The following is a 25,408-nucleotide window of genomic DNA, read 5'->3' on the forward strand; positions in this document are numbered from 1 at the left end:
TTGAAAAGAAGCTTGCCTTGGTAGTAAAAAAATTTAAAGCAGAAGCTGGTAAAATTTGGCTAGACTGCTAGATGATAGAAGGATAAGAGGGGCAGTCAGGAAAGGCAAGGCCATAGTGGAGAGACTAAATTAATTCTGTCTTCACAGAGGAAGAGGTGGGGGAGATTTCATCATTAAATACCATTTCTGGTACAGTAAGTTGGAGGAACAAACAAATCTGTTGTATGCTATCACATCCAGGTGATTTCCTACTTTTTAGTCTGTCAAATAACTCCACTACATCTTCCAAGTTTACAGAGTACTGATATAACTAAAATATGAGCTTGCAGAGATTCCAAGATGGCCACCGCTAGGAATGGACGTGTGTGAGCCCGCTCTAATTCCGCAGGAAAAATAATGCCTAAACGTAGAGGTCGGGCTGCTGCTGCTACCCCCAGCGTTGCCCAGAATCCATATTACCTTTTTTGCAGCGGGCCACGGAAATATCGATGTCGGAAGGCAGCCTGCTTGCTTCACCCGATACAAGGGGAGAGTCGGAGAGGAGCTATGGGCTGGAAGTCTCTCTCAGCCCCGACACTCGAGCCCCGCCCCCGCAGCCACTTGGCGCTAGCTCTCCCATTGCGGCGTCTTCGAGCTCGGAGAACCCAGAAGCTCAAGGTTGGGAGGTCCAGAAGGATGTGGAAAGCGAAGCGGAGAGAATATTAATCTCTCCGGGATCATCTGAAGGAACAATGTCGGGGGAAGTTTTGCTGATGGATCAAGAGAAGGATAAACATACAATCCAACTTCAGGTACCGACCAAACAAACTTCCTTTTCTTTTGTAAAACCGAGTGAAGTGACTTTAGATAGTTTATGGACCTTAATTGCGGATTTTACAAAGAATATTTGTCCTGAAGTCAAAGTAATTTCGGAAGAAATAACTGATTTGAAAAGAAATTTGAGAGAAACTGAGAATAAACTGGAAACTATGGCATGGCTCCAGAATAATGGTCACTCGTTTGATAATCTCTCAGACATTAGTTATTTTCACAAGTGTAGACTGGTCCGTATCACACCCAACATGTCAGAAGCATCAAGCCCCATACTTACCGGAGCTCCATTTCAGTCTCCAGGCTCTCTATCTGCTTGGCTGTAGATGTACCCTCGTCTTCAATATTTGCTAGTTCTTTCACAGTATAGGTGCGCCTCTGAAAGATACCATACAGAACAGCTTTAGGGAGAAAATATTAAAAGAAGAAAGTAGATACACAGATATAACAATACCCAAACTAAATCCTGACACAACCAGATCATTGGATTTTGGAACTCTAGGGTATATGAGGGTACCCTGCTGTGAAGCAAGAGCTGGGGTCTGAATTATTAGACCAAAAATCTCTCTCTAGCAGTGAAGACCTGATAAAGTGAACATTTACAGACCTGTATTAAGAAAAAAAAAAAAGTTGCTCACCTCCATTCTCCAAATACTACAGATCAGTCCTTACAGAGGTGACTTCAGATGAAAACAAGGCCAGGGTGTCACTAATCTTCCAGGGATTTCTGGTATGCTCTATTCACCCTAAGTGGGATGTACTGGTTTTACAGCCATACAATTTGACAGCTAAAAAGCTTGGAGAATGCTAATTCCTTGGAGAGGGTTCTGCAAGTACCAATATCCAACTGCCCTTGAAGAATATTGTTACAAACCAGCAATTTTACTTTCTCCAGAGGAGAAGCAGAATAATCATCAGGTGTGAATCCCTAGTTACAAGCTGCTTTAAACAGGAAAAACACAAGCAGTGGGAAATGCATTACCTCTTAATTTCCATTCCTTGAATGGGGCTTCTCCAGCATGTTCTGCTGTCACATTGATCCCCCTAGTCCCAGCAGTTTGAGGCCTGGCTTTTGCTTTTGGTGACTCTCAATGAACAAGGCAGTTTATAACAATTCAAAACAGAAAAGGAACAAGTTACAGTTTCAATAGAGATAGAAAAGGAAACTGCCATTAATTGCTCACTGATATGCCATTCTGTAATATTCTAAGCAAATGGTTTTTAATGCAGCCTTAAAGCAGTTACAGAGCCTGTACCCATAGATCTGTGCAGCAGTATTCTGTACAAGTTGTAGTCTATGAACTAGAACACAATTTAGTCTGCGATACACAGAACTGCAACAGTCAATATAAATCAGGACCAAAGCAAAAGCAAGAAATGTTAAGATTACTCAAGGCACCAACTTCAAAGTAGCCACCACAGAGCCAGGCAGCTGCAGATAGACCCAGGCCCTTTGTGCCTACTACACAGAACACTTTTCGGGACCAGTATCATCCACTCTTGAGTATGGAATATTTTTACAGCTTTGGGGAGTCCATTCCATATTTGTGCGCTTACGTAGAAGAAGCTGGATGCATAAGTTGTTTTGTATTTAAGTCCTTTACAATTTGGATAATGTAGGTTTAGGTATGATCGTGATGATCTGATTCTGTTTCTGGTTGGTAGATCTATAAAGTTTGTCATGTATCCTGGGACTACGCTGTAGATAATTTTGTGAACAAAGGTGCAGATTTTGAAGATGATCCGTTCTTTGATTGGGAGCCAGTGCAGCTTTTCTCGGAGGGATTTAGCACTTTCAAAGCATAATTTACCAAATATTTATTTGTTGCATTTGTATCCCACATTTTCCCACCTATTTGCTGGCTCAATGTAGCTTACAGTATGCCGTAATGGCGATCGCCATTTCCGGAATGAGAAATACAACGTATTATTACATTAAAGTTCATAAATGTTGAAGTAAATTATAAAATAAGTTGGATAAACAGTTCATTTCAGGCATGAGAGATAGGGGGGTAGGACGTTAATGTTCATTGGTGACAAATTGATTGAAGCAATCAGGTGTAAAGAATTCGGTTTTATCTGGTTCTGCTAGAGTTTTGATGTTAGGTCATTTATGTCAGCTGCATTTTGGGTGGTCTGGAGTTTTTTTGCAAGTTGTTCTTTACATCCCACATAGATTGCGTTGCAGTAGTCTGCATGGCTTAGGACCATTACATAAGTACATAAGTAATGCCATACTGGGAAAAGACCAAAGGTCCATCGAGCCCAGCATCCTGTCCCTGACAGCAGCCAATCCAGGACAAGGACACCTGGCAAGTTACCCAAACGTACAAACATTTTATGCAAGTTATTCCAGAAATTGTGGATTTTTCCCAAGTCCATTTAGTAGCGGTATATGGACTTGTCTTTTAGGAAACCGTCCAACCCCTTTTAAAACTCTGCCAAGCTAACCGCCTTCACTACGTTCTCCGGCAACGAATTCCAGAGTTTAATTATGCGTTGGGTGAAGAACATTTTTCTCCCATTTGTTTTAAATTTACTACACTGTAGTTTCATTGCATGCCCCCTAGACTTAATATTTTTGGAAAGCGTGAACAGACGCTTCACATCCACCTGTTCCACTCCACTCATTATTTTATATACCTCTATCATGTCTCCCCTCAGCCGTCTCTTCTCCAAGCTGAAAAGCCCTAGCCTCCTTAGTCTTTTTTCATAGGGAAGTCGTCCCATCCCTGCTATCATTTTTGTCACCCTTCGCTGCACCTTTTCCAGTTCCACTATATCTTTCTTGAGATGCGGCGACCAGAATTGAACACAATACTCAAGGTGCGGTCGTACCATGGAGCGATACAACGGCATTATAACATTCTCACATCTGTTCTCCATACCTTTCCTAATACTCAACATTCTATTCACTTTCCTAGCCGCAACAGCACACTGAGCAGAAGGTTTCAGTATATTATCAACGACAACACCGATATCCATTTCCTGGTCCGTAACTCCTAACGTGGAACCTTGCATGACGTAGCTATAATTCGGGTTTTTTCCCCACATGCATCACCTTGCACTTGCTCACATTAAACGTCCTCTGTCATTTAGCCGCCCAGTCTCCCAAGGTTCTTCTGTAATTTTTCACAATCCTTTCACGAGTTAACGATTTTGAATAACTTTGTGTCATCAGCAAATTTAATTACCTCTCTGGGTACTCCCATCTCTAAATCCTTTATAAATATATTAAAAAGCAGCGGTCCTAGCACTGACCCCTGAGGAACCCCACTAACTACCCTTCTCCATTGTGAATACTGCCCATTTAACCCCACTCTGTTTCCTATCCTTCAACCAGTTTTTAATCCACAATAGGACATTAGGTTGCGAAAGACTTCCCTCGGGAAGAAAGGTTTTATTCGTTTAAATTTCCACATTGAGTAGAACATTTTCTTTATTACGTAGTTTACTTGGCTCTCAAGGGTAAGGTTGCGGTCTATTGTGACACAGAGTATTTTTAGGCTGTCTGAAGTAGGGAGAGTGTGTTCAAGGGTGTTTATGGTTGTGGGTATGTACTTGTTATGTTGAGATGAAAGGATGAGGCACTGTTTTTTCAGTGTTCATTTGGAATGAATTTGTCCAGGAGTTCATGATGTTCAAGCCATCATTGATTTCATTAGTTATTTCTGTCAAGTCATGACTGAAGGGAATGTAGATTGTGCCGTCTGCATAGATACATAGAGGCATATTTTCAAAGCACTTAGCCTTACAAAGTTCTATAGGTTACAATGGAACTTTGTAAGGCTAAGTGCATTGAAAATGAGCCCCATAGTAACATAGTAGATGACAGCAGAAAAAGACCTGCACGGTCCATCTAGTCTGCCTAACAAGATAAATTCATATGTGCTACTTTTTGTGTATACCTTACCTTGATTTGTATCTTGTCATTTTCAGGGCACAGACCGTATAAGTCTGCCCAGCACTATCGCTGCCTCCCAACCACCGGCTCTGGCATAGACCATACAAGTCTGCCCAGCACTATCCCCACCTCCCAATCTCGGCTAAGCTTCTGAGGATCCATTCCCTCGGAACAGGATTCCTTTATATTTATCCCATGCATGTTTGAATTCCGTTACCGTTTTCCTCTCCAACACTTCCCACCACCCAATCTCAGCTAAGCTTCTGAGGATACATTCCCTCGGAACAGGATTCCTTTATGTTTATCCCATGCATGTTTGAATTCTGTTACCGTTTTCCTCTCCACCACCTCGACATGTCGAATTGTAGGAGAAGTATGCTTTTACCTGTGGCTATTTCTTGCTTGAATTTGGCCAGGAGCGTGACTAGGACAGTTTCAGTACTGTAGTGGGGGCGGAATCTTGACTGTGAATCGTGTAGTATTGAGAACTTGTCCATGTATTCTGTAAGCTGTTTGGTCACCAGGCTCTCCATCAGTTTGACTACTAGTGGGATAGACGCAACTGGGCGGTAATTGGTGAGATCGTTTGTGTTTTTCTTGGTGTCTTTTGGTATTGGGGTGAGTAGGATGTTGCCATATTCCTCGGGGAAGAGACCTTGTTGTAACAAGAAGTTTAGGTGGGATGTGAGGTCTGCAATGAAGCGGTCAGGGGCGGATTTCAGTAGGTGACTGGGACCTGTGTCCAGTTTGCAGTGGGTGTTGGTAAACCTATGAGTCATTTTTGTAACTGATTCAGTGGTGAGGAAAGTGAATGTTGACCGGATACGGTCAGCTGGGCATCCACCAGGGGATTAGGTCCAGGTCATTGAAGAAGTTATCAACGTTAGTGTTGTGCTGAGGAAGTGTGCTGCGTAGTTTTATTATTTTTTCGTTAAAGTAGTTAGCAAGTTTGTCTGCGGGTGGGGAGTTTGTGTTGGTTGAGGTGATAGGGGTTGTGTCTAAACTTATTTACCAGTTGAAATAGTTTCTTCATATCATTGTAATCCGGTCCTAATATAGCTTTGTAGTAGGACCTTTTGGTTTGTCTTATTGCATATTTGTATTTTCTATGTATTTGTTTCCATGCATTGAGTGTATGTTCATCTTTTGCTTTTTTCCATGCTCATTCAAGTTTCCTGGATTGTGTTTTGAGTTTTTTTTTAGTTCGTCATTGAACCATAGTATCGAGTTTTGTCTTCTTGATATTCTTGTCTTTAAGGGTGCTATTTTGTTTAGTACACGTCTGCATTTGTCCTCCCAATGGTTGAGGTAGTGTATGGAGTCCGTACGTGTTTTCCATTCATTGTCATATCCGGAGACACCCTCTGAAAGACCCAAGGAGGCAACTTCTAAGCTCTCAACAGGCCGTGAGAGCTAGAGACTGGAGGTTGGGATGTAGAAGCGACCCTACATTCTGGGTGATGAGGGTCGGAAAACACTCCAATCTCCACGGTTCTTCGGAGGACAACTCCAGAAGAAGAGGAAACCAGATCTGATGAGGCCAGAAGGGAGCAATCAGGATCACTGTTCCGCGGGCTTCCTTGAGTTTCAGCAGTCTTCCCTACTAGAGGTATGGGAGGATACACATACAGAAAGCCTGTCCCCCAATGGAGGAGAAAAGCATCTCACGCTAGTCTGTCGTGGACCTGAAGTATGGAACAGAACTGAGGGACTTTGTGATTGATCTGAGTGGCAAAAAGATCCACCGAGGGGGTGCCCCACTCTCAGAAGATCTTGTGGACAACGACCATGTTTAGCGACCACTCGTGAGGTTGCATGACCCTGCTCAACCTGTCGGCCAGACTGTTGTTTACGCCTGCCAGATACGTGACCTGGAGAAACATGCCGTGATGGTGCACCCAAAGCCACATCCGGACGGCTTCCTGACAGAGGGAGATCTGGTGCCCCCCTGCTTGTTGGTGAAATACATAGCAACCTGATTGTCTGTCTGAATTAGAATGATTTGGTTGGACAGCCGATCTCTGAAAGCCTTGAGAGCGTTCCAGATCGCCACATAATTCCAGGAGATTTATCTGAAGATACTTTTCCTGAAAGGACCAAGCTTCCTGAGTGTGAAGTCCATCTACATGAGCTCCCCACCCCAGGAGGGATGCATCCATCGTCAGCACTTTTTGTGGCTGAGGAATTTGGAATGGACGTCCCAAGGTCAAATTGGATCGAATGGTCCAACACTGAAGGGAACTGCAAAAGTCAGTGGAGAGATGGATGACATCCTCTAGATCCCCTGTAGCCTGGCACCACTGGGAAGCTAGGGTCCATTGAGCTGATCTCATATGTAGGCGTGCCATGGGAGTTACATGAACTGTGGAAGCCATGTGCCCTAGGAGTCTCAACATCTGCCGAGCTGTGATCTGTTGAGACGCTCGAGCCAAGGACATTAGGGCCAGGAAATTGTCTGCCCTTGCCTGGGGAAGATAAGCTTCAGACGTCCATGTGCCCAAGAGAGCTCCAATGAACTCCAATTTCTGAACCGGGACAAGATGGGACTTGGGATAATTGATTACGAACCCCAGTAGCTCTAGCACTCGAATAGTCATCTGCATGGACTGTAGAGCACCTGCCTCCGAGGTGCTCTTCACCAGCCAATCGTTGAGATAAGGGAACACATACACTCCCAGCGATGCTGCGACAACAGCCAGGCACTTTGTAAAGACCCTGGGCTCAGACGCGAGGCCAAAGGGCAGTACACAGTACTGAAAGCGCAGAGTTCCCAACCGAAACCGAAGATACTTCCTGTGAGCATCGAGGTGTGTATAGGCATCCTTCAAGCCCAGAGAGCATAGCCAATCGTTTTCTTGAATCATGGGAAGAAGGGTGCCCAGGGAAACCATCCTGAACTTTTCTCGGACTAGGAATTTGTTCAGGGCCCTCAGGTCTAGGATGGGACGCATCCCCCCCTTTTTTTTCTTTTGAACAAGGAACTACCTGGAACAGAATCCCAGCCGTTCTTCCCCTGGTGGGACGGGTTCGACCGCATTGGTCTTTAGAAAGGCGGAGAATTCCTCTGCAAGTACCTGCTGGTGCTGGGAGCTGAAGGACTGAGCTCCCGGTGGACAATTTGGAGGCATGGATTCCAGATTGAGAGTGTATCCTAACCAGACTATTTGAAGAACCCACCTGTCAGAGGTTATAAGGCCACCTTTGGTGAAAAAAATATCAACCTCCCTCCGACCAGCAAGTCGTCCGGCATGGACACTTTTTCTGAGGCTATGCTGCACTGGAGCCAGTCAAAAGCCCGTCCCTTGCTTTTGCTGGGGAGCTGCAGGGGCCTTAGTCGCACGTCGTTGACGGGAACGCGCGTGCTGGGACTGAGCCTGGATAGGCTGCCAAGAAACAGGAGTGTACCTACGCCTATTGTAGGAATAGGGAGCACTCTTCTTACATAAGAACATAAGTAATGCCACACTGGGAAAAGACCAAAGGTCCATCGAGCCCAGCATCCTGTACACGACAGCGGCCAATCCAGGCCAAGTGCACCTGGCAAGCTTCCCAACTTACAAACATTCTATACATGTTATTCCTGGAATTGTGGATTTTTCCCAAGTCCATTTAGTAGTGGTTTATGGATTGGTCCTTTAAAAAACCATCTAACCCCTTTTTAAACTATGCTAAGCTAACCGCCTTCACCACGTTCTCCGGCAATGAATTCCAGAGTTTAATTACACGTTGGGTGAAGAAAAATTTTCTCCGATTTGTTTTAAATTTACTACACTGTAGTTTCATTGCATGCCCCCTAGTCCTAGTATTTTTGGAAAGCGTGAACAGACGCTTCACATCCACTTGTTCCACTCCACTCATTATTTTATATACCTCTATCATGTCTCCCCTCAGCCGTCTCTTCTCCAAGCTGTATAGCCCTAGCCTCCTTAGTCTTTCTTCATAGGGAAGTCGTCCCCATCCCCGCTATCATTTTAGTCGCCCTTTGCTGCACCTTTTCCAATTCTACTATATCTTTCTTGAGATGCGGCGACCAGAATTGAACACAATACTCAAGGTGCGGTCGCACCATGGAGCGATATAACAACCTCACACCTGTTTTCCATACCTTTCCTAATAATACCCAACATTCTATTCGCTTTCCGAGCCGCAGCAGCACACTGAGCAGAAGGTTTCAGTGTACTGTCGACGACAACACCCAGATCCCTTTCTTGGTCCGTAACTCCTAACGTGGAACCTTACATGACGTAGCTATAATTTGGGTTCTTTTTTCCCCCACATGCATCACCTTGCACTTGCTCACATTAAACATCATCTGCCATTTAGCCGCCCAGTCTTGTAAGGTCCTTCTGTAATTTTTCACAATCCTGTCGCGATTTAACGACTTTGAATAACTTTCTGTCATCAGCAAATTTAATTACCTTGCTAGTTACTCCCATCTCTAAATCATTTATAAATATGTTAAAAAGCAGCGGTCCTAGCACAGACCCCTGAGGAACCCCACTAACTAACCTTCTCCATTGTGAATACTGCCCATTTAACCCCACTCTCTGTTTCCTATCCTTCAACCAGTTTTTAATTCACAATAGGACATTTCCTCCTATCCCATGACCCTCCAATTTCCTCTGTAACCTTTCATGAGGTACCTTGTCAAGCGCATTTTGAAAATCCAGATACACAATATCAACCGGCTCCCCTTTGTCCACATGTTTGTTTACTCCTTCAAAGAATTGAAGTAAATTGGTCAGGCAAGATTTCCCCACACAAAAGTCGTGCTGACTTGGTCTCAGTAATCCATGTCCTCGGATGTGCTCTGTAATTTTGTTTTTGATAATAGTCTCTACCATTTTCCCCGGCACCGACGTCAGACTCACCGGTCTATAATTTCCCAGATCTCCCCTGGAACCTTTTTTAAAAAATCGGCGTTACATTGGCCACCCTCCAATCTTCCGGTACCATCCTCGATTTTAAAGATAAATTGCATATCACTAACAGTAGCTCCGCAAGCTCATTTTTCAGTTCTATCAGTACTGTAGGATGAATACCATCCGGTCCAGGAGATTGGCTGAACTGCCCCATTACGTCCTCCAGGTTTACCGTGAAGTCAGTAAGTTTCTCCGACTTGTCCGCTTGATATACCATTTCCAACACCAGTATCCCACCCAAATCTTCCTTGGCGAAGACCGAAGCAAAGAATTCATTCAATCTCTTCGCTACGTCTTTATCTTCCTTGATCACCCATTTTACCCCTCGGTCATCCAGCGGCCCAACCGATTCTTTTGCCGGCTTCCTGCTTTTAATATACCGAAAAAAATGTTTGCTATGTTTTTTTGCCTCTAATGCTATCTTTTTTTTCGTAATCCTTCTTGGCCTTCTTTATCTGCGCCTTGCATTTGCTTTGACACTCCTTATGCTGTTTTTTTTTATTTGCAGACGGTTCCTTCTTCCATTTTCTGAAGGCGTTTCTTTTAGCCCTAATAGCTTCCTTCACCTCACTTTTCAACCACGCCGGCTGTCTTTTAGACTTCCGTCTTTCATTTCTAATTCACGGAATATGTTTAGCCTGGGCCTCCAGGATGGTATTTTTGAACAGCATCCACGCCTGTTCTACAGTTTTTACCCTCTCAGTTGCCCCCTTAAGTTTTTTTTTTTTTAACCGTTCTTCTCATTTTATCATAGTCTCCTTTTTTAAAGTTAAACGCTAACTTATTTGACTTCCTGTGTATAGATACTTCAAGGTTGATATCAAACCCGATCATATTATGATCACTTATCAGGCAAGTACCATAACGTCCCTCACCAGATCATACGCTCCACTAAGGAGCGAGTCTAGAATTTTTCCTTCTCTCGTCTGCTCCTGCATCAGCTGCTCCATAAAGCTGTCCTTGATTTCATCAAGGAATTGTACCTCTCTAGCGTGTCCCGATGTTACATTTACCCAGTCTATATTTGGATAATTGAAGTCACCCATTATCATTTCTGCGTCTACCTGCTCATCCTGGCGAGGCGGACGGTAGTACACTCCTATCACCGTCCTTTTCCCTTTTATACGTAGAATTTCAACCCACAATTATTCAAAGGTGTGATTTGTGTCCTGCTGAATTTGTAATCTGAGTCAAGGCTCTCCTTAATATCCCTCCAAAACACCTCCTAGATGAGGAGGCGGTAACAGAAGACGCCCGGCGGGAGAAAATCCATAGCATCATGGTGCTTTTTGATCTGATCAACCATATCCTCTACTTTTTCGCCAAAAAGGTTATCCCCCCGGCAAGGAACATCCACCATTCGCTGCTGGGTCTTATGATCTAGGTGAGAGACACGCAACCATGAGAGTCTGTGCAACACTATACCTTGAGCAGCTACTTGGGATGCCACATCAAAAGTGTCGTTAAGTACCCCTGGCCAGAAATTTGCGACATGCCTTCTGCTCCCTGACTACCTGCTGAAAAGGTTCAGCAAGCTCCAGAGGAAGTGCTTCGATCAAACTGGACAGTTGCCTCACCGAGTTCCACAAGTGGGTGCTCGTGTAGAGCTGGTAAGTTTGGATCTTGGCGGCAAGCATAGCGGCCCGATAAGTTTTCCTCCCAAAAGAATCCAATGTCCTAGACTCTCTGCCTGGGGGCGCCGAGGCATAGTCTCTAGAACTCTTGGCTCTTCTGAGAGCAGAGTCCACCACAATGGAATCGTGAGGTGGGCCTTCACCATTACTGGCTGTCCATGGACTGTACTGGGACTCAGCTTTTTTGGGAACCACTGGATTAGATAGAGGGAGCGACCAATTTCGCATAAGAACTTCCCTGAGTGTGTTATGCAAGGGGGCCATTGCAACCTCTGTGGGTGCATCTCGGCCCTGGGCTCAACCACAACCTCCATAGGGAAGGGAATATCCTTAGATATTCCCCGAACAAAGGAGGAAAAAGAAAAACTCTCAGGGGGAGACATCCTTCTTTCAATTGGCAGAGTAGGATCAGAGGGGACCCCATAGAATTCTTCAGAAAAGTAACTGGGATCTTCCTCTTCCTCCCACGAGCACTCATCGATATCTGACAACAGCTCTTGTAAGAGCAGCCCGAACCCGAGCCTGTCTCGATGTCGAGAAATGACAACCTCGAGGGGGATGTCGAGAAGTCTACCCCTGCCTGGACTGTGGCGAAGCTTCCTCCGCCGAATCAACCTGGGTGGCAGCCGACGCCCAGGACCTCACCACAGGCGAAGGCCCAGATGCCACTTCCACAATTGATGCAGAAGGTGCAAGCACCCCTTGCACCAAAGCAGACTGGCGCAGCAATCCCTCCAGAAGCTCTGGAAGAAGGGCCCTGATGTGCTCGTCGAGAGCCTCCATCGGAAAAAGCTGTGGGGCCGGTAGCAGAATCTGATGGGGCTCGAGAGCCGGTACCAAGCTGCCAGAAGACAGACACATCAGCACCTTCTGTATAGAGGGTGAGCGGTCCTCCCGGCGCCAACGCTTTTCGGGTGCCGAATCCCTCTGCTCCCTGGAGCTCTCAGTACCGCGCATGGAAGGAGAACGATGACGGTGCTTCTTAGCCTTTGCTCGACACCCGTCATCGAGACTCCTCGGTACCGAAGAGGACGTGGAATCCTCGCGCCTTCCTTGGGGCCGGGTCCGACGAAGGTTGGTCCCAGGGGGGCCTGCATAGCAGTAGGCCTCAAGAAAGGTGGAGACCCACTCGATGCCTCGCTGCTCCCAGCGCGATGTGGTCTTTCGGCAGCCATTACCTGCGCTCTCGAAGTCAATGCTTCCCTCGATGCCACCGACCTCGGTACTGATGTCGATGCAGACGTCGAAGGACCGGACCGATCAGCAAAACATTTTTCACGTTGAGCCTCTCGAGACACTTGGGTCCGCTTTTTCATTAAAGAACACAGCTTACAAGCAGCTGGCAAATGGTCAGACCCAAGGCACTGGAGACACAACGCGTGGGGGTCGGTACCCGAGATGGTCCGGTTGCAGCGAGTACAACGCTTGAAGCCGCTGGGAGTCCTCGATGACGGACAGAAGAACGGCGGCTGTGAAATTAAAGGACTCTATCGTGCCAATTAAAAAGGCACAAAAAAGGGAAAGAAAACCCGTCCGAGCAGCCTAAAAGGTGGCCGTGAAGAAAAAAGAAGAAAACTTAAACAAGTGTGTAAAAAACTTAAAAAATAAGGGAAAAACTTTTTTTAAAAAAAATTTTGTAATAAACAAAACAAAGAAAAAAAAGAGGAGCGGTAAATGCTAGAAGAAGTCTCCTGGGCCAAAAATGAGCACAGCGAAAAAAAAGTGTGTCACTCAAGATGCGGATAAAAAGAACTGAGGGAGGGCACCTATGAGAGAAGATCACAAATCATGAGCCCCATAAGAGTACAAGCAGATAGGGTCGCATGACCACAGTGGTTGAACCAAAATTGTCTTTCCATCTTCTATATTCCAAGGTAATCGACTGAAAACACCTGGCACCTGCATCATCAACCAAGTCCTTGGGATATACCCAGCCTGTCAAGTTTACATATAATAGAAACAGTACATACAAACTTCTCAAAAATATTCAGTATGGATATCTTGACATCTAGACTGGCTTGGTATGTCTCACAGATCTACTTCTATAGAACATATGAGGAAAAATGAACTTTAATATAGTATCAGGCTTTGTGTAGTGCTCACCCGAATTTTGGTAGGGATTTGCTCTCCAGCTGCATGCTTCTCCTTCAGCAAAGCTAGATCCTGGGCTAGTATCTTCCTGTCTTCCAGAAGATCATTTAGATGTCGCTGGGCTTCTTCTGTACTGACCAGAACTTCAACCTCATTAGCAAGCCAACTCTAGTGAGAAACAAGTAAAAATTACTAGTGAAAACCTATTAAAAATGGAAGCAAAAGAACAAAAAAACCAACCCCCCTCCCCCAACCAACCTTCCCAATATCAGAACCAGAGACTGACAGAGCTGGACAAAAATGCAGCCCAAATTCAATCTTTGTCCAGTTTCCCCCCCCCCCCCCCCCTTATATTTGAGGTGTTGAAAGGACATTGAGGTGTGTGCACCTCAGAGCCTCAGTCACCTTCACAGTACTGCACCTTTATTCTTGAGGCCATTCCTTCCATGCCTCTGCTCTGAGGTTCCTTGCGTCTATCTGCTGCCTCTTTTTGTTTCTGTAAAGCCTCCCGCAGTCGTTTGTTAGCAGCCCCTGCCTAAAAAAAAGCAGCACTTCATGGAATGTTCAGTAGACTTACATGGGAAATATTCAGTAGACTTACACATGTGTAGTCATACATTGTTGGATACATCACTGGCTATAGCAACCTTACCTCCTCTGTTTTTCTTCGAAGGACATTAGCCTGTTTCTGGAAGTCTCTCTCTAGTTTCATTATCTCGTATTGCCTTTTCCGCTCCTAAAAGAGATGCAATCCAATTAATGTCTAATTGGAAAAAGCACATATTTAGAGAAACCAAAAGGATTATCTGCATAAAGAAAAGGTGAAATTAGGCCTTACCTGCTAATTTTCTTTCCTCTAGATCCTCCAGACCGTTCAAGACGCTTGGGTTATGCACGCCTACCAGCAGAGGGAGACTGAGAACACTAAAACTTCTTATACAAGTAGCCTGTGCAGACCTTCTACTAACCAGTAAAACAGTAACAAAGCAGAGGAACAAAACACCTCCACCTAAACAAAACCACTGAATCCACACTCAGATCTCCTCCCCTTAAGATCGGGGAATTCAACTGCAGATGGGCATAAACAGTACCACAAACTGTCCTTAGTAAAACTCCAGGACCCAAATCACAGGAGCTACTAGAAATATCAGCAACTGAAGTTTAAAGAAATTATCATACTGAACTGTCCGATACACTGGGTGGGCTCTTGAACGGTCTGGAGGATCTAGAGGAAAGAAAATTAGCAGGTAAGGCCTAATTTCAGCTTCCTCAGCAATCCTCCAGACCGTTCAAGATGCTTGGGACGTACCAAAGCAGTAAACACATCTAAGGGTGGGACCTGCGAAGCCCAGAGGACAGGACTGCAGCTCCAAAACTGGCATCCTCCCTTGCCTGTACATCCACTCTGTAATATTTGACAAAAGAATGCAGGGAGGACCACATTGCCGCTCTACAAATGTCCACTGGTGGAACAAAACTACTCTCTGCCCAAGAAACCGCCATCCCCCTAGTGGAATGTGCCTTGAGCCCCACCGGTACCATACGGCCATGCAATACGTAAGCCGAAGAGATGGCATCCTTCAACCACCGAGCTATAGATGCCTTAAAAGCAGCCGCTCCCTTCTTGGGCTCCCCCATGAAGGGCAAATAACCTGTCCGAAGACCTGAATTCCTCCGACCTGCGCAAGTAAACCTTCAACACTCTGCGCACATCCAATTTCGCCAAACGACGCTGAGAAGCATCCCCTGTCCGGTCCCCCAAGACCGGCAATGAAATCACCTGATTGACATGAAAGGAGGATACCATCTTAGGCAAAAACGAAGGGACTGGACGCAGCAAAACCTTTTCCTTAGAAAACCACAGAAACGGAGGCCTACATGAAAGAGCCTGAAGTTCTGAAATCTTGTGAGCCGACTATATAGCTACCAAAAAGACCACCTTCATAGTAAGGTCTTTTATCGAACAAGACTCCAAGGGCTCAAAAGGAGAACCCGCCAAAGAGTCAAGAACGATATTAAGATCCCACTGAGGAACTACCGGCCGCTGAGGAGGACGAAGCAATTTCACCCCCTCAAAAAATGGACCACATCCGGGGAAGACGCAACCGACCTGCCCTGCACCTTACCCCAAAAACACGCCAAAGCAGCCAGCTGCACCTTCAAAGATGACAATGAAAGGCCCTTCTCAAAACCATCCTGCAAGAAATCTAAAATGCACGACACAGAAGCTGTCGAAGGGACACACGCCCGGTCCCCACACCAATCTTCAAACATGCAATACACATCCACATAGGCCAAAGACGAACGTTTGCGAGACTGCAGCATCGTCTGAAGCACCTGAGGAGAAAACCCTTTCCTTCTCAACCGTTCCCTCTCAAGGGCCACACCATAAGAGAGAACCAATCCGGATCCGGCATGACAATTGGACCCTGACAACAGCACCGAGCCCCCCCAGCCGCAGAGGCTCACCTAACAGTCGTTAAATCGCGACAGGATTGTGAAAAATTACAAGAGGACCTTACGAGACTGGGAGACTGGGCGGCTAAATGGCAGATGATGTTTAATGTGAGCAAGTGCAAGGTGATGCATGTGGGAAAAAAGAACCCGAATTATAGCTACGTCATGCAAGGTTCCACGTTAGGAGTTACGGACCAAGACAGGGATCTGGGTGTCGTCGGCGAAAACACACTGAAACCTTCTGCTCAGTGTGCTGCTGCGGCTAAGAAAGCGAATAGAATGTTGGGTATTATTAGGAAAGGTATGGAAAACAGGTGTGAGGATGTTATAATGCCGTTGTATCGCTCCATGGTGCGACCGCACCTTGAGTATTGTGTTCAATTCTGGTCGCCGCATCTCAAGAAAGATATAGTAGAATTGGAAAAGGTGCAGCAAAGGGCGACTAAAATGATAGCGGGGATGGGATGACTTCCCTATGAAGAAAGACTAAGGAGGCTAGGGCTATACAGCTTGGAGAAGAGACGGCTGAGGGGAGACATGATAGAGGTATATAAAATAATGAGTGGAGTGGAACAAGTGGATGTGAAGCGTCTGTTCACGCTTTCCAAAAATACTAGGACTAGGGGGCATGCGATGAAACTACAGTGTAGTAAATTTAAAACAAATCGGAGAAAATTTTTCTTCACCCAACGTGTAATTAAACTCTGGAATTCGTTGCCGGAGAAAGTGGTGAAGGCGGTTAGCTTAGCAGAGTTTAAAAAGGGGTTGGACGGTTTCCTAAAGGACAAGTCCATAAACCGCTACTAAACGGACTTAGAAAAATCCAAAATTCCAGGAATAACATGTATAGAATGTTTGTACGTTTGGGAATCTTGCCAGGTGCCCTTGGCCTGGATTGGCCGCTGTCGTGGACAGGATGCTGGGCTCGATGGACCCTTGGTCTTTTCCCAGTATGGCATTACTTGTGTACTTATATATCAGATCCCTGAACCACGGCCGACATGGCCAATTCGGAGCCACCAACAACACCGGACCCGCATGACATTCTACCCTCTGTAGGACTCGACCTATCAAGGGCCACTGAGAAAATACGTACAGCAACACCCGCTGAGGCCACGGAAGGACCAACGCATCGATCCCTTCCGCTCGTGGATCCCGACGCCGACTGAAATACCGAGGAACCCGAGCATTCTGTGCCGACGCCATGAGATCCACTACTGGAATTCCCCACTTTAGAACTATCTGGTTGAACACCGACCGGTGCAGAGACCATTCTCCGGGGACCAACATGTGTCTGCTTAGAAAATCCGCATTCACGTTGTCCACCCCGGCCATGTGCGCCGCCGAAATCTGCCCTAGATGCCTTTCTGCCCAACTCATGAGCAGAGCCGTCTCGATTGCCAACCGCGGACTCTTTGTACCGCCCTGCCGGTTGACATACGGTCCCATGACTCTTATCGCCTTTCCGACCACACTTGAGCGAAACACCAACAGAGCTAGCCGAATCACCCGTCTCCAACCGGTTGATAGACCACTGAGCTTCCTCCGTCGACCACCGCCCCTGTGCGGACCGACCGAGACACTGAGCTCCCCAGCCCAGCAGACTGGCATCCGTTATCAGAATCACCCACTTAGGAGGTTCCAACGGCATGCCCTTTTTCAGATAGGCCGAGCACAGCCACCACTGGAGACTGCGCTGAGGAGCCCCCCTCAATGGCAACCAGAACTCCAAACTGTGTACCTGGGGAGACCACCGGAACAACAGAGCCGCCTGAAGCTGATGCATATGCGCCCTGGCCCATGGTACTACCTCTATTGTCGCTGCCATGAGGCCCAGAACCCGAACGTACATTCAAACCGACTGACTCTGAACGGACATTAACAGCCGGACCTGCTGCTGAAGAGAGGCGATCCGAGAATCCGGCAGAAAAACACGACCCACTGCCATGTCGAACCGCACTCCCAAGTACTCCAGACTCAGCGATGGGATCAACTGACTTTTGGCTAAATTCACTACCCATCCGAGCGATTCCAGAAACACGAACACCTCAGCCGTCACTGCAACACTGTGAGCCCGAGACTTTGCCCGGATCAACCAGTCGTCCAGATACGGATGCACCAGAATTCCCTGCCTCCACAAAGCTGCTGCTACCACTACCATTATCTTGGAGAAGGTGCGTGGAGCAGTTGCCAGCCGTTGCCAGATCAAAAGGCAGAGCACAGAACTGAAAGTGCCTCCCTAAAACAGCAAAACGAAGGAAGCGCTGATGGGCTATCGAATTGGGACGTGCAGATAAGCTTCCGTGAGATCCAGTTATGTGAGAAATTCTCCCTGACGAACAGCCACTATGACCGAGCGCAGAGTCTCCACGCGGAAGGATGGCACCTTGAGCGCCCCCAATTGACCCTCTTGAGATCTAAAATGGGTTGAAACTGGTCCTTCTTCAGCACCACAAAGTGAACGGAATAACAGCCCATTCCCTGCTAGTGCCGAGGAACGGGTACCAAAGCTCCCAACTGGATTAAGTGACCCAGAGTCTCTTGAATAGCCTTTAACTTGACTCGAGAGTGACAAGAAGAGGGAAGACACAGATCTGGCAGCGCTCAAACTCGAGCGCATAACCGTCGCGAACGACCTCCAGCACCCACTGATCTGAAGTAATTTGGGTCCACCCCTGATAAAACAGACGAAGTCGCGCCTCGACCTTCACCAGAGGCTGGATCCGCACACCTTCATAAGGAGGACTTATTACCATTTCCGGCACTTCCGGATTCCTCAACAACCCCCTCGAAAGGACTGCATCCGCTGGAAAAACCGGCTTTTAGAAGGAGATACAAAGATGCCCGGCCTGTACCGCCTCGCGTCCTTAAAACCAACCTCTAGCCGAACCACCTCGACTAGCCGACTTAGGCTGTACCTCCAACAACCGTGAGACCTTGGTATCCCCAAGACCACGCATCAGTTTATCCAAGTCCTCTCCAAACAACATAGAACCTTTGAAAGGTAGAGAACACAACTTTGCTTTAGAGGTCGCATCTGCCACCCAGCCCCTAAGCCAAAGAGCCCTGCGAGCAGTCACCGCCAGAGCCATATTCTTAGCCAAAGCCCTTAGCAAATCATAAAGGGTGTCCGCCAAAAACGAAGACCCCATCTCCAATTTGGCCAGCTCCTGAAACAGTCCTAACTAACGCAGGCTCATCCAAGAGCTTCAAGGGTACAGAACGAGGTCTGTAGCAGAGGTCAAGCAGTCCTCCAGAGGAAGAGCACAGGGGGAGGGACCCGGCCACCTGGGTGTGACACCCCACAGGGAATAAGAAGCCCCTTAGGACTTACACCCTGTAATAGAGATCCAAGTGTGGGTTCTCTAACATTTACAACCCAACCTAGAAACCCCAAACGGGCCTACCAGACTGAGTACACTGCACAGGCTGCACACATCTACCCTCTGCTGAGAAAATACTGGTTAGTAGAAGGTCTACACAGGCTACTTGTATAAGAAGTTTTAGTGTTCTCAGTCTCCCTCTGCTGGTAGGAGTGCATAACCCAAGCGTCTTGAACAGTCTGGAGGATTGCTGAGGAATCTATATTTGTGTGGTGGGAACAACTGGGTATATTGCATTTCCGAGCTGTGCGGCAGGGGGGTGGGATGAAGAGTTTTGATACGCTGCGCTCCATGTATGGCCTGCCCGGGGGACATATTTTTTCCTACATACAGATTCAACACTTTGTGGGGACACTGGGTTGGAGGGGGGAGAACCTTCAAGAGATGGAAAGTTTGGAAAACCTGTGGCGCTTGTTGAGGAGGGTGCCCCGACTGATATCAGTGATTTCTGGGGGATGTGATCCCAGGCCATTTGGCTTTCAGGAGCTTGGGAAGAAAATCTAAAGTGCCACTTTTCTGATCAGGAGTGGGAATCTGTGGCGAGGTTCAAAAAGCCTCGGTGCGTGTTTTGGTGCAGGAAAATGCGTACAAAGTCCTGACCAGGTGGTATTACACACCGGAGAGGTTGCAGCAGATGTACCCGGGTACTTCGGGTCTATGCTGGAGGTGTAACTCACAATTGGGATTATTTTTACATATATGGTGGACATGCCCCAGGGTGGCGCCATTTTGGCAGGCTGTTATGAAGGCGTTGGTAAAGTTGATTGCATCATCTTTGGTGTGCCTCTTGGGCTTACATAATGAGAGGGACTCTTGGGAGGAGAGCAAATGGATGCGATGGGGGTTGGCAGCAACTAAGTGTCTTATAGCACAGCATTGGAAGAAAGTAGATCCCCCGACACTGGGTGATTGGAAGTGCAAATTGGCTCAGTTAATACAAATGGAGCGCCTAACGGCATACTGCAGGGAGGGGGTACTTCGACAAAGGTGGATGGGCTTGATTACAACAGCGATTGACAGGCACTTAGGATGGTGGAGTATTATAGGAGGTGGGTGGGATTGGGGGGGGGGGAAGGGAGGGGGAGAGAGTGTGTCCCAAAGAACCAGGGGGCATTCGCAAGTTGTGCCGGAGTTGGATGTGGTTGGTGGGGAGAGGTGCTGGTGTGTATCATGGGTGCATGGTCTGTTTGGGGTGTGGATACTGTTTATGGGACTATTTTGCTAACACGTGTTGTGGAGAAGTGTATATAGTTAAGCAGGTTTAAGATGTTATTCTCCCACAAACGAGGGCCCCTGCGTGGGCAAATGTGAGCAGGATGTGCCCTTTGCGAAAATGACTGTTACAGAATTACTACAATAAAAATTTGAAGTGGAAAAAACAAAAGAATGCAATGAGGGCTTCTTAATGCCCTCCAACAACAGGTCTTCTGCCTTTGCACTGTGTGCAGGTCATTCATCTAAAAGCTTGAGAACCTACAGTGCCTGGGAGAACAGGGAGGCAAATCACCCCAGAGAAAAATACACACCTCTTCCTCTGCTAGAAACTCCACCTCAAGGTCTACTTAGTTCCCTCTCATATCTTTCCAAGTCTAGGAACAGGTAAAACAAGGATTTGGTGTTAAATCTAGCTGAACACTACTACCTAAGTAGTACCTAGGGAGGTCGGTGGGGGGGGGGGGGAACACACAACTCACAGGAATTGAACAGGGCCTCAGTGCGGAGGTCTACTACCTACACACTCCCAGCTGAGACTGAGGAACTCTAACAGTGACATTCTGGGCTAGGTCTTTGGCTTCAGGGCTAATCGGAACACAGAGCATTTGCACTGAAGATGTTTGACGAATGACACTGCAGGTTACTTTTTCCTTTTGGGGAATGCAGCTAAAAAGATAATAGACCTCTGTTACAGCTATAATACAGAGATCAAACATACGCTGAAGGTGAAAAAAAGTGTCATAAGGCAGCAATACAAACCACAAAGCATGGAAGTCATACTCTTACAAAACTGATTTCTGCCAGCTTGTCAAAGGAGAAATTAAGATTTTACCTGCTAATTTTCTTTCCATAAGTCTTGCCAGACCAGTCCAGACATATGGGCATATGCTCTCCTGCCAGCAGATGGGAGCATGAGAACCACTGGCTCAAAGTGTCCTGTGCAGCCCAGACCTAGCCAGTATTTCTCCAACAACAGAAAGCAAAGAAGCAACTAATACTCTCACGAACAAGGAGCAACAAAGAATACAATTCTTTACAATTTGAATCGTTCTGAATCCTGAACAACATGGGAACTAGAGAGAGCCAACTTCCCCTGGCTTACTTCTAAATGCACTCTGCTTCTTTCTACTTTCTAAAATCTTAAGCCCAGGTGGGTTCTGATTAGTCTGGTCTGAAGGACTCAGGGAAAGAAAATTAACAGATGAAAGGGTGGTGTCTTTCCAGACCAGTCTAGACATGTGTTAAGTACCAGAGAAGTATTTAATCAAGGGAGAGTTCCAGATAAGCCAGCCACAAGACTAGTCCCAAAGGCTGCACCTTTACAAGCCTGCACATCCAATCTATAGTGCTACATGAAAAAAATGACCAAAGTGGCCTCCCTACAAATGTCCTGCAGTGGAATTAGGCTATGACCCACCCAGGAGACGCCCCGAGACTCAGTAGACACTGAACGTCCCCACACAATGTACACTGATGCTATGGCCTCAACCATAGTCACTGTTGCCTTAGAAGCAACACATGAGCATTTTTACTTCTTCCGTCATATACTGGCTCTTGGTTCTGCCTTGCTGATTGACATATACCACTGTCCTGTCAGTGTGATCAGAGAAATAACAATGCCAAAGTGTAATCGTGAACAGATGTTTGCACTAATCTGTTCACAATTTCACTTTGGCATTGTGATTTCTCTGACAACTAAGCTTCCAATTCTATTCACCCCTTTGATGTACATATGTAATACTATAAAGGGTATGATACATACCTGTAGCAGTTGTTCTCCGAGGACAGCAGGCTGATTGTTCTCACGACTGGGGTTGACGTCCGCGGCAGCCCCCACCAACCGGAAAAGCTTCGCGGGACGGTCGGCACGCAGGGCACGCCCACCGCGCATGCGCGGCCGTCTTCCCGCCCGTGCGCGACCGCTCCCGCCAGTTGAATGACTAGCAAAAATATGAAACACACAACTCCAAAGGGGAGGAGGGAGGGTAGGTGAGAACAATCAGCCTGCTGTCCTCGGAGAACAACTGCTACAGGTATGTATCATACCCTTTCTCCGAGGACAAGCAGGCTGCTTGTTCTCACGACTGGGGTATCCCTAGCTCTCAGGCTCACTCAAAACAAGAACCCAGGTCAATTGAACCTCGCAACGTCGAGGGTACAACAGAAATTGACCTACGAAGAACAACTAACTGAGAGTGCAGCCTGACCAGAAAAAATTCGGGTCCAGGAGGGTGGAGTTGGATTTACACCCCAAACAGATTCTGCAGCACCGACTGCCCGAACCGACTGTCGCGTCGGGTATCCTGCTGGAGGCAGTAATGTGATGTGAATGTGTGGACAGATGACCACGTCGCAGCCTTGCAGATCTCTTCAATAGTGGCTGACTTCAAGTGGGCCACCGACGCTGCCATGGCTCTAACACTATGAGCCGTGACATGACCCTCAAGAGTCAGCCCAGCCTGGGCGTAAGTGAAGGAAATGCAATCTGCTAGCCAATTAGAGATGGTGCGTTTCCCGACAGCGACCCCTAGCCTGTTAGGGTCGAAAGAAATAAACAATTGGGCGGACTGTCTGTTGGGCTGTGTCCGCTCCAAGTAGAAGGCCAATGCTCTCTTGCAGTCCAATGTGTGCAACTGACGTTCAGCAGGGCGGGTATGCGGCCTGGGGAAGAATGTTGGCAAGACAATTGACTGGTTAAGATGGAACTCCGACACCACCTTCGGCAGGAACTTTGGGTGGGTGCGGAGCACTACTCTGTTGTGATGAAATTTGGTATATGGAGCATGAGCTACCAGGGCTTGAAGCTCACTGACCCTACGAGCTGAAGTAACTGCCACCAAGAAAATGACCTTCCAGGTCAAATACTTCAGATGGCAGGCATTCAGTGGCTCAAAAGGAGGTTTCATCAGCTGGGTGAGGACGACGTTGAGATCCCATGACACAGCAGGAGGCTTGATAGGGGGCTTTGACAAAAGCAAGCCTCTCATGAATCGAACGACTAAAGGCTCTCCAGAGATGGCTTTACCTTCCACACGATAATGGTAAGCACTAATCGCACTAAGGTGATTCCTTACTGAGTTGGTCTTGAGGCCAGACTCCGATAAGTGCAGAAGGTATTCAAGCAGGTTCTGTGCAGGGCAAGAACGAGGTTCTAGGGCCATGCTCTCACACCACACGACAAACCTCCTCCACTTGAAAAAGTAACTCTTTTTAGTGGAATCCTTCCTAGAGGCAAGCAAGACCCGGGAGACACCCTCAGACAGACCCAACGCAGTGAAGTCTACGCCCTCAACATCCAGGCCGTGAGAGCCAGGGACTGAAGGTTGGGGTGCAGCAACGCTCCGTCGTTCTGCGAAATGAGAGTCGGAAAACACTCCAATCTCCACGGTTCTTCGGAGGACAACTCCAGAAGAAGAGGGACCCAGATCTGACGGGGCCAAAAGGGCGCGATCAGAATCATGGTGCCGCGGTCTTGCTTGAGCTTCAGTAAGGTCTTCCCCACCAAAGGTATGGGAGGATAAGCATACAGGAGGCCGGTCCCCCAATGGAGGAGAAAGGCGTCCGACGCTAGCCTGCCGTGTGCCTGAAGTCTGGAACAGAACAGAGGCAGCTTGTGGTTGGTCTGAGAGGCGAAAAGATCCACCGAGGGGGTGCCCCACGCTCGGAAGATCTTGCGTACCACTCTGGCATGGAGCGACCACTCGTGCGGTTGCATGACTCTGCTCAGTCTGTCGGCCAGACTGTTGTTTACACCTGCCAGGTACGTGGCTTGGAGGAGCATGCCGAACCGACACGCCCAACGCCACATCCCGACGGCCTCCTGGCACAGGGGGCGAGATCCGGTGCCCCCCTGCTTGTTGACGTAATACATTGCAACCTGATTGTCTGTCCGAATTTGGATAATTTGGCAGGACAGCCGATCTCTGAAAGCCTTCAGTGCGTTCCAGATCGCTCGGAGCTCCAGGAGGTTGATCTGCAGATCCTTTTCCTGGAGGGACCACAGACCCTGGGTGTGAAGCCCATCGACATGGGCTCCCCACCCCAGGCGAGATGCATCCGTCGTCAGCACTTTCGTGGGCTGCGGAATTTGGAATGGACGTCCCAGGGTCAAATTGGTCCGGATGGTCCACCAGAGCAGTGAAGTGCGGCAACTGGTGGAGAGGCGGATGACATCTTCTAGATTCCCGGTGGCTTGGAACCACTGGGAAGCTAGGGTCCATTGAGCAGATCTCATGTGAAGACGAGCCATGGGAGTCACATGAACTGTGGAGGCCATATGACCCAGAAGTCTCAACATCTGCCGAGCTGTGATCTGCTGCGACGCTCTGGTCTGCGAGGCCAGGGTCAAGAGATTGGTGGCCCTCGCTTCGGGAAGGTAGGCCTGAGCCGTCTGGGAATTCAGCAGCGCTCCTATGAATTCCAGAGACTGAGTTGGCTGGAGATGGGACTTTGGGTAATTTATCACAAACCCCAGCAGCTCCAGAAGTTGAATAGTGCACTGCATGGACTGGAGGGCTCCTGCCTCCGAGGTGTTCTTGACCAGCCAATCGTCGAGATATGGGAACACGTGCACTCCCAGCTTGCGTAGGTAGGCCGCTACCACCACGAGGCACTTTGTAAACACTCGTGGGGCAGAGGCGAGCCCAAAGGGCAGCACACAATACTGAAAGTGCCGTGCGCCCAGGCGGAATCTGAGATACTGTCTGTGAGCTGGCAGTATCGGGATGTGAGTGTATGCGTCCTTTAAATCCAGGGAACATAGCCAATCGTTTTTCTGAATCATTGGCAGAAGGGTGCCCAAGGAAAGCATCCTGAACTTTTCTTTGACCAGGAATTTGTTCAGGCCTCTCAGGTCTAGGATGGGACGCATCCCCCCTGTTTTCTTTTCCACAAGGAAGTACCTGGAATAGAATCCCTGCCCTTCCTGCCCGGGTGGTACGGGCTCGACCGCATTGGCGCTGAGAAGGGCGGAGAGTTCCTCTGCAAGTACCT

General features: G+C 47.6%; 1 protein-coding gene across 1 annotated transcript in view; it reads right to left on the reverse strand.

The window, feature by feature from the left end:
• KIF4A (kinesin family member 4A) overlaps positions 1-25,408 on the reverse strand; it is a 114,524-nt gene that overhangs the window by 43,904 nt on the left and 45,212 nt on the right. The window contains exons 9-12 of the mRNA XM_030209792.1: positions 14,014-14,097; positions 13,783-13,896; positions 13,374-13,529; positions 1,091-1,188 (exon numbers count right to left, since the gene is read on the reverse strand). Coding sequence (XP_030065652.1) covers positions 1,091-1,188; positions 13,374-13,529; positions 13,783-13,896; positions 14,014-14,097 — 452 coding nt within the window. The remainder of the gene's footprint in view (positions 1-1,090; positions 1,189-13,373; positions 13,530-13,782; positions 13,897-14,013; positions 14,098-25,408) is intronic.

The sequence above is a fragment of the Microcaecilia unicolor genome, chromosome 7 (assembly GCF_901765095.1).
Source record: "Microcaecilia unicolor chromosome 7, aMicUni1.1, whole genome shotgun sequence".
NCBI classification, from domain to species: Eukaryota; Metazoa; Chordata; class Amphibia; order Gymnophiona; family Siphonopidae; genus Microcaecilia; species Microcaecilia unicolor.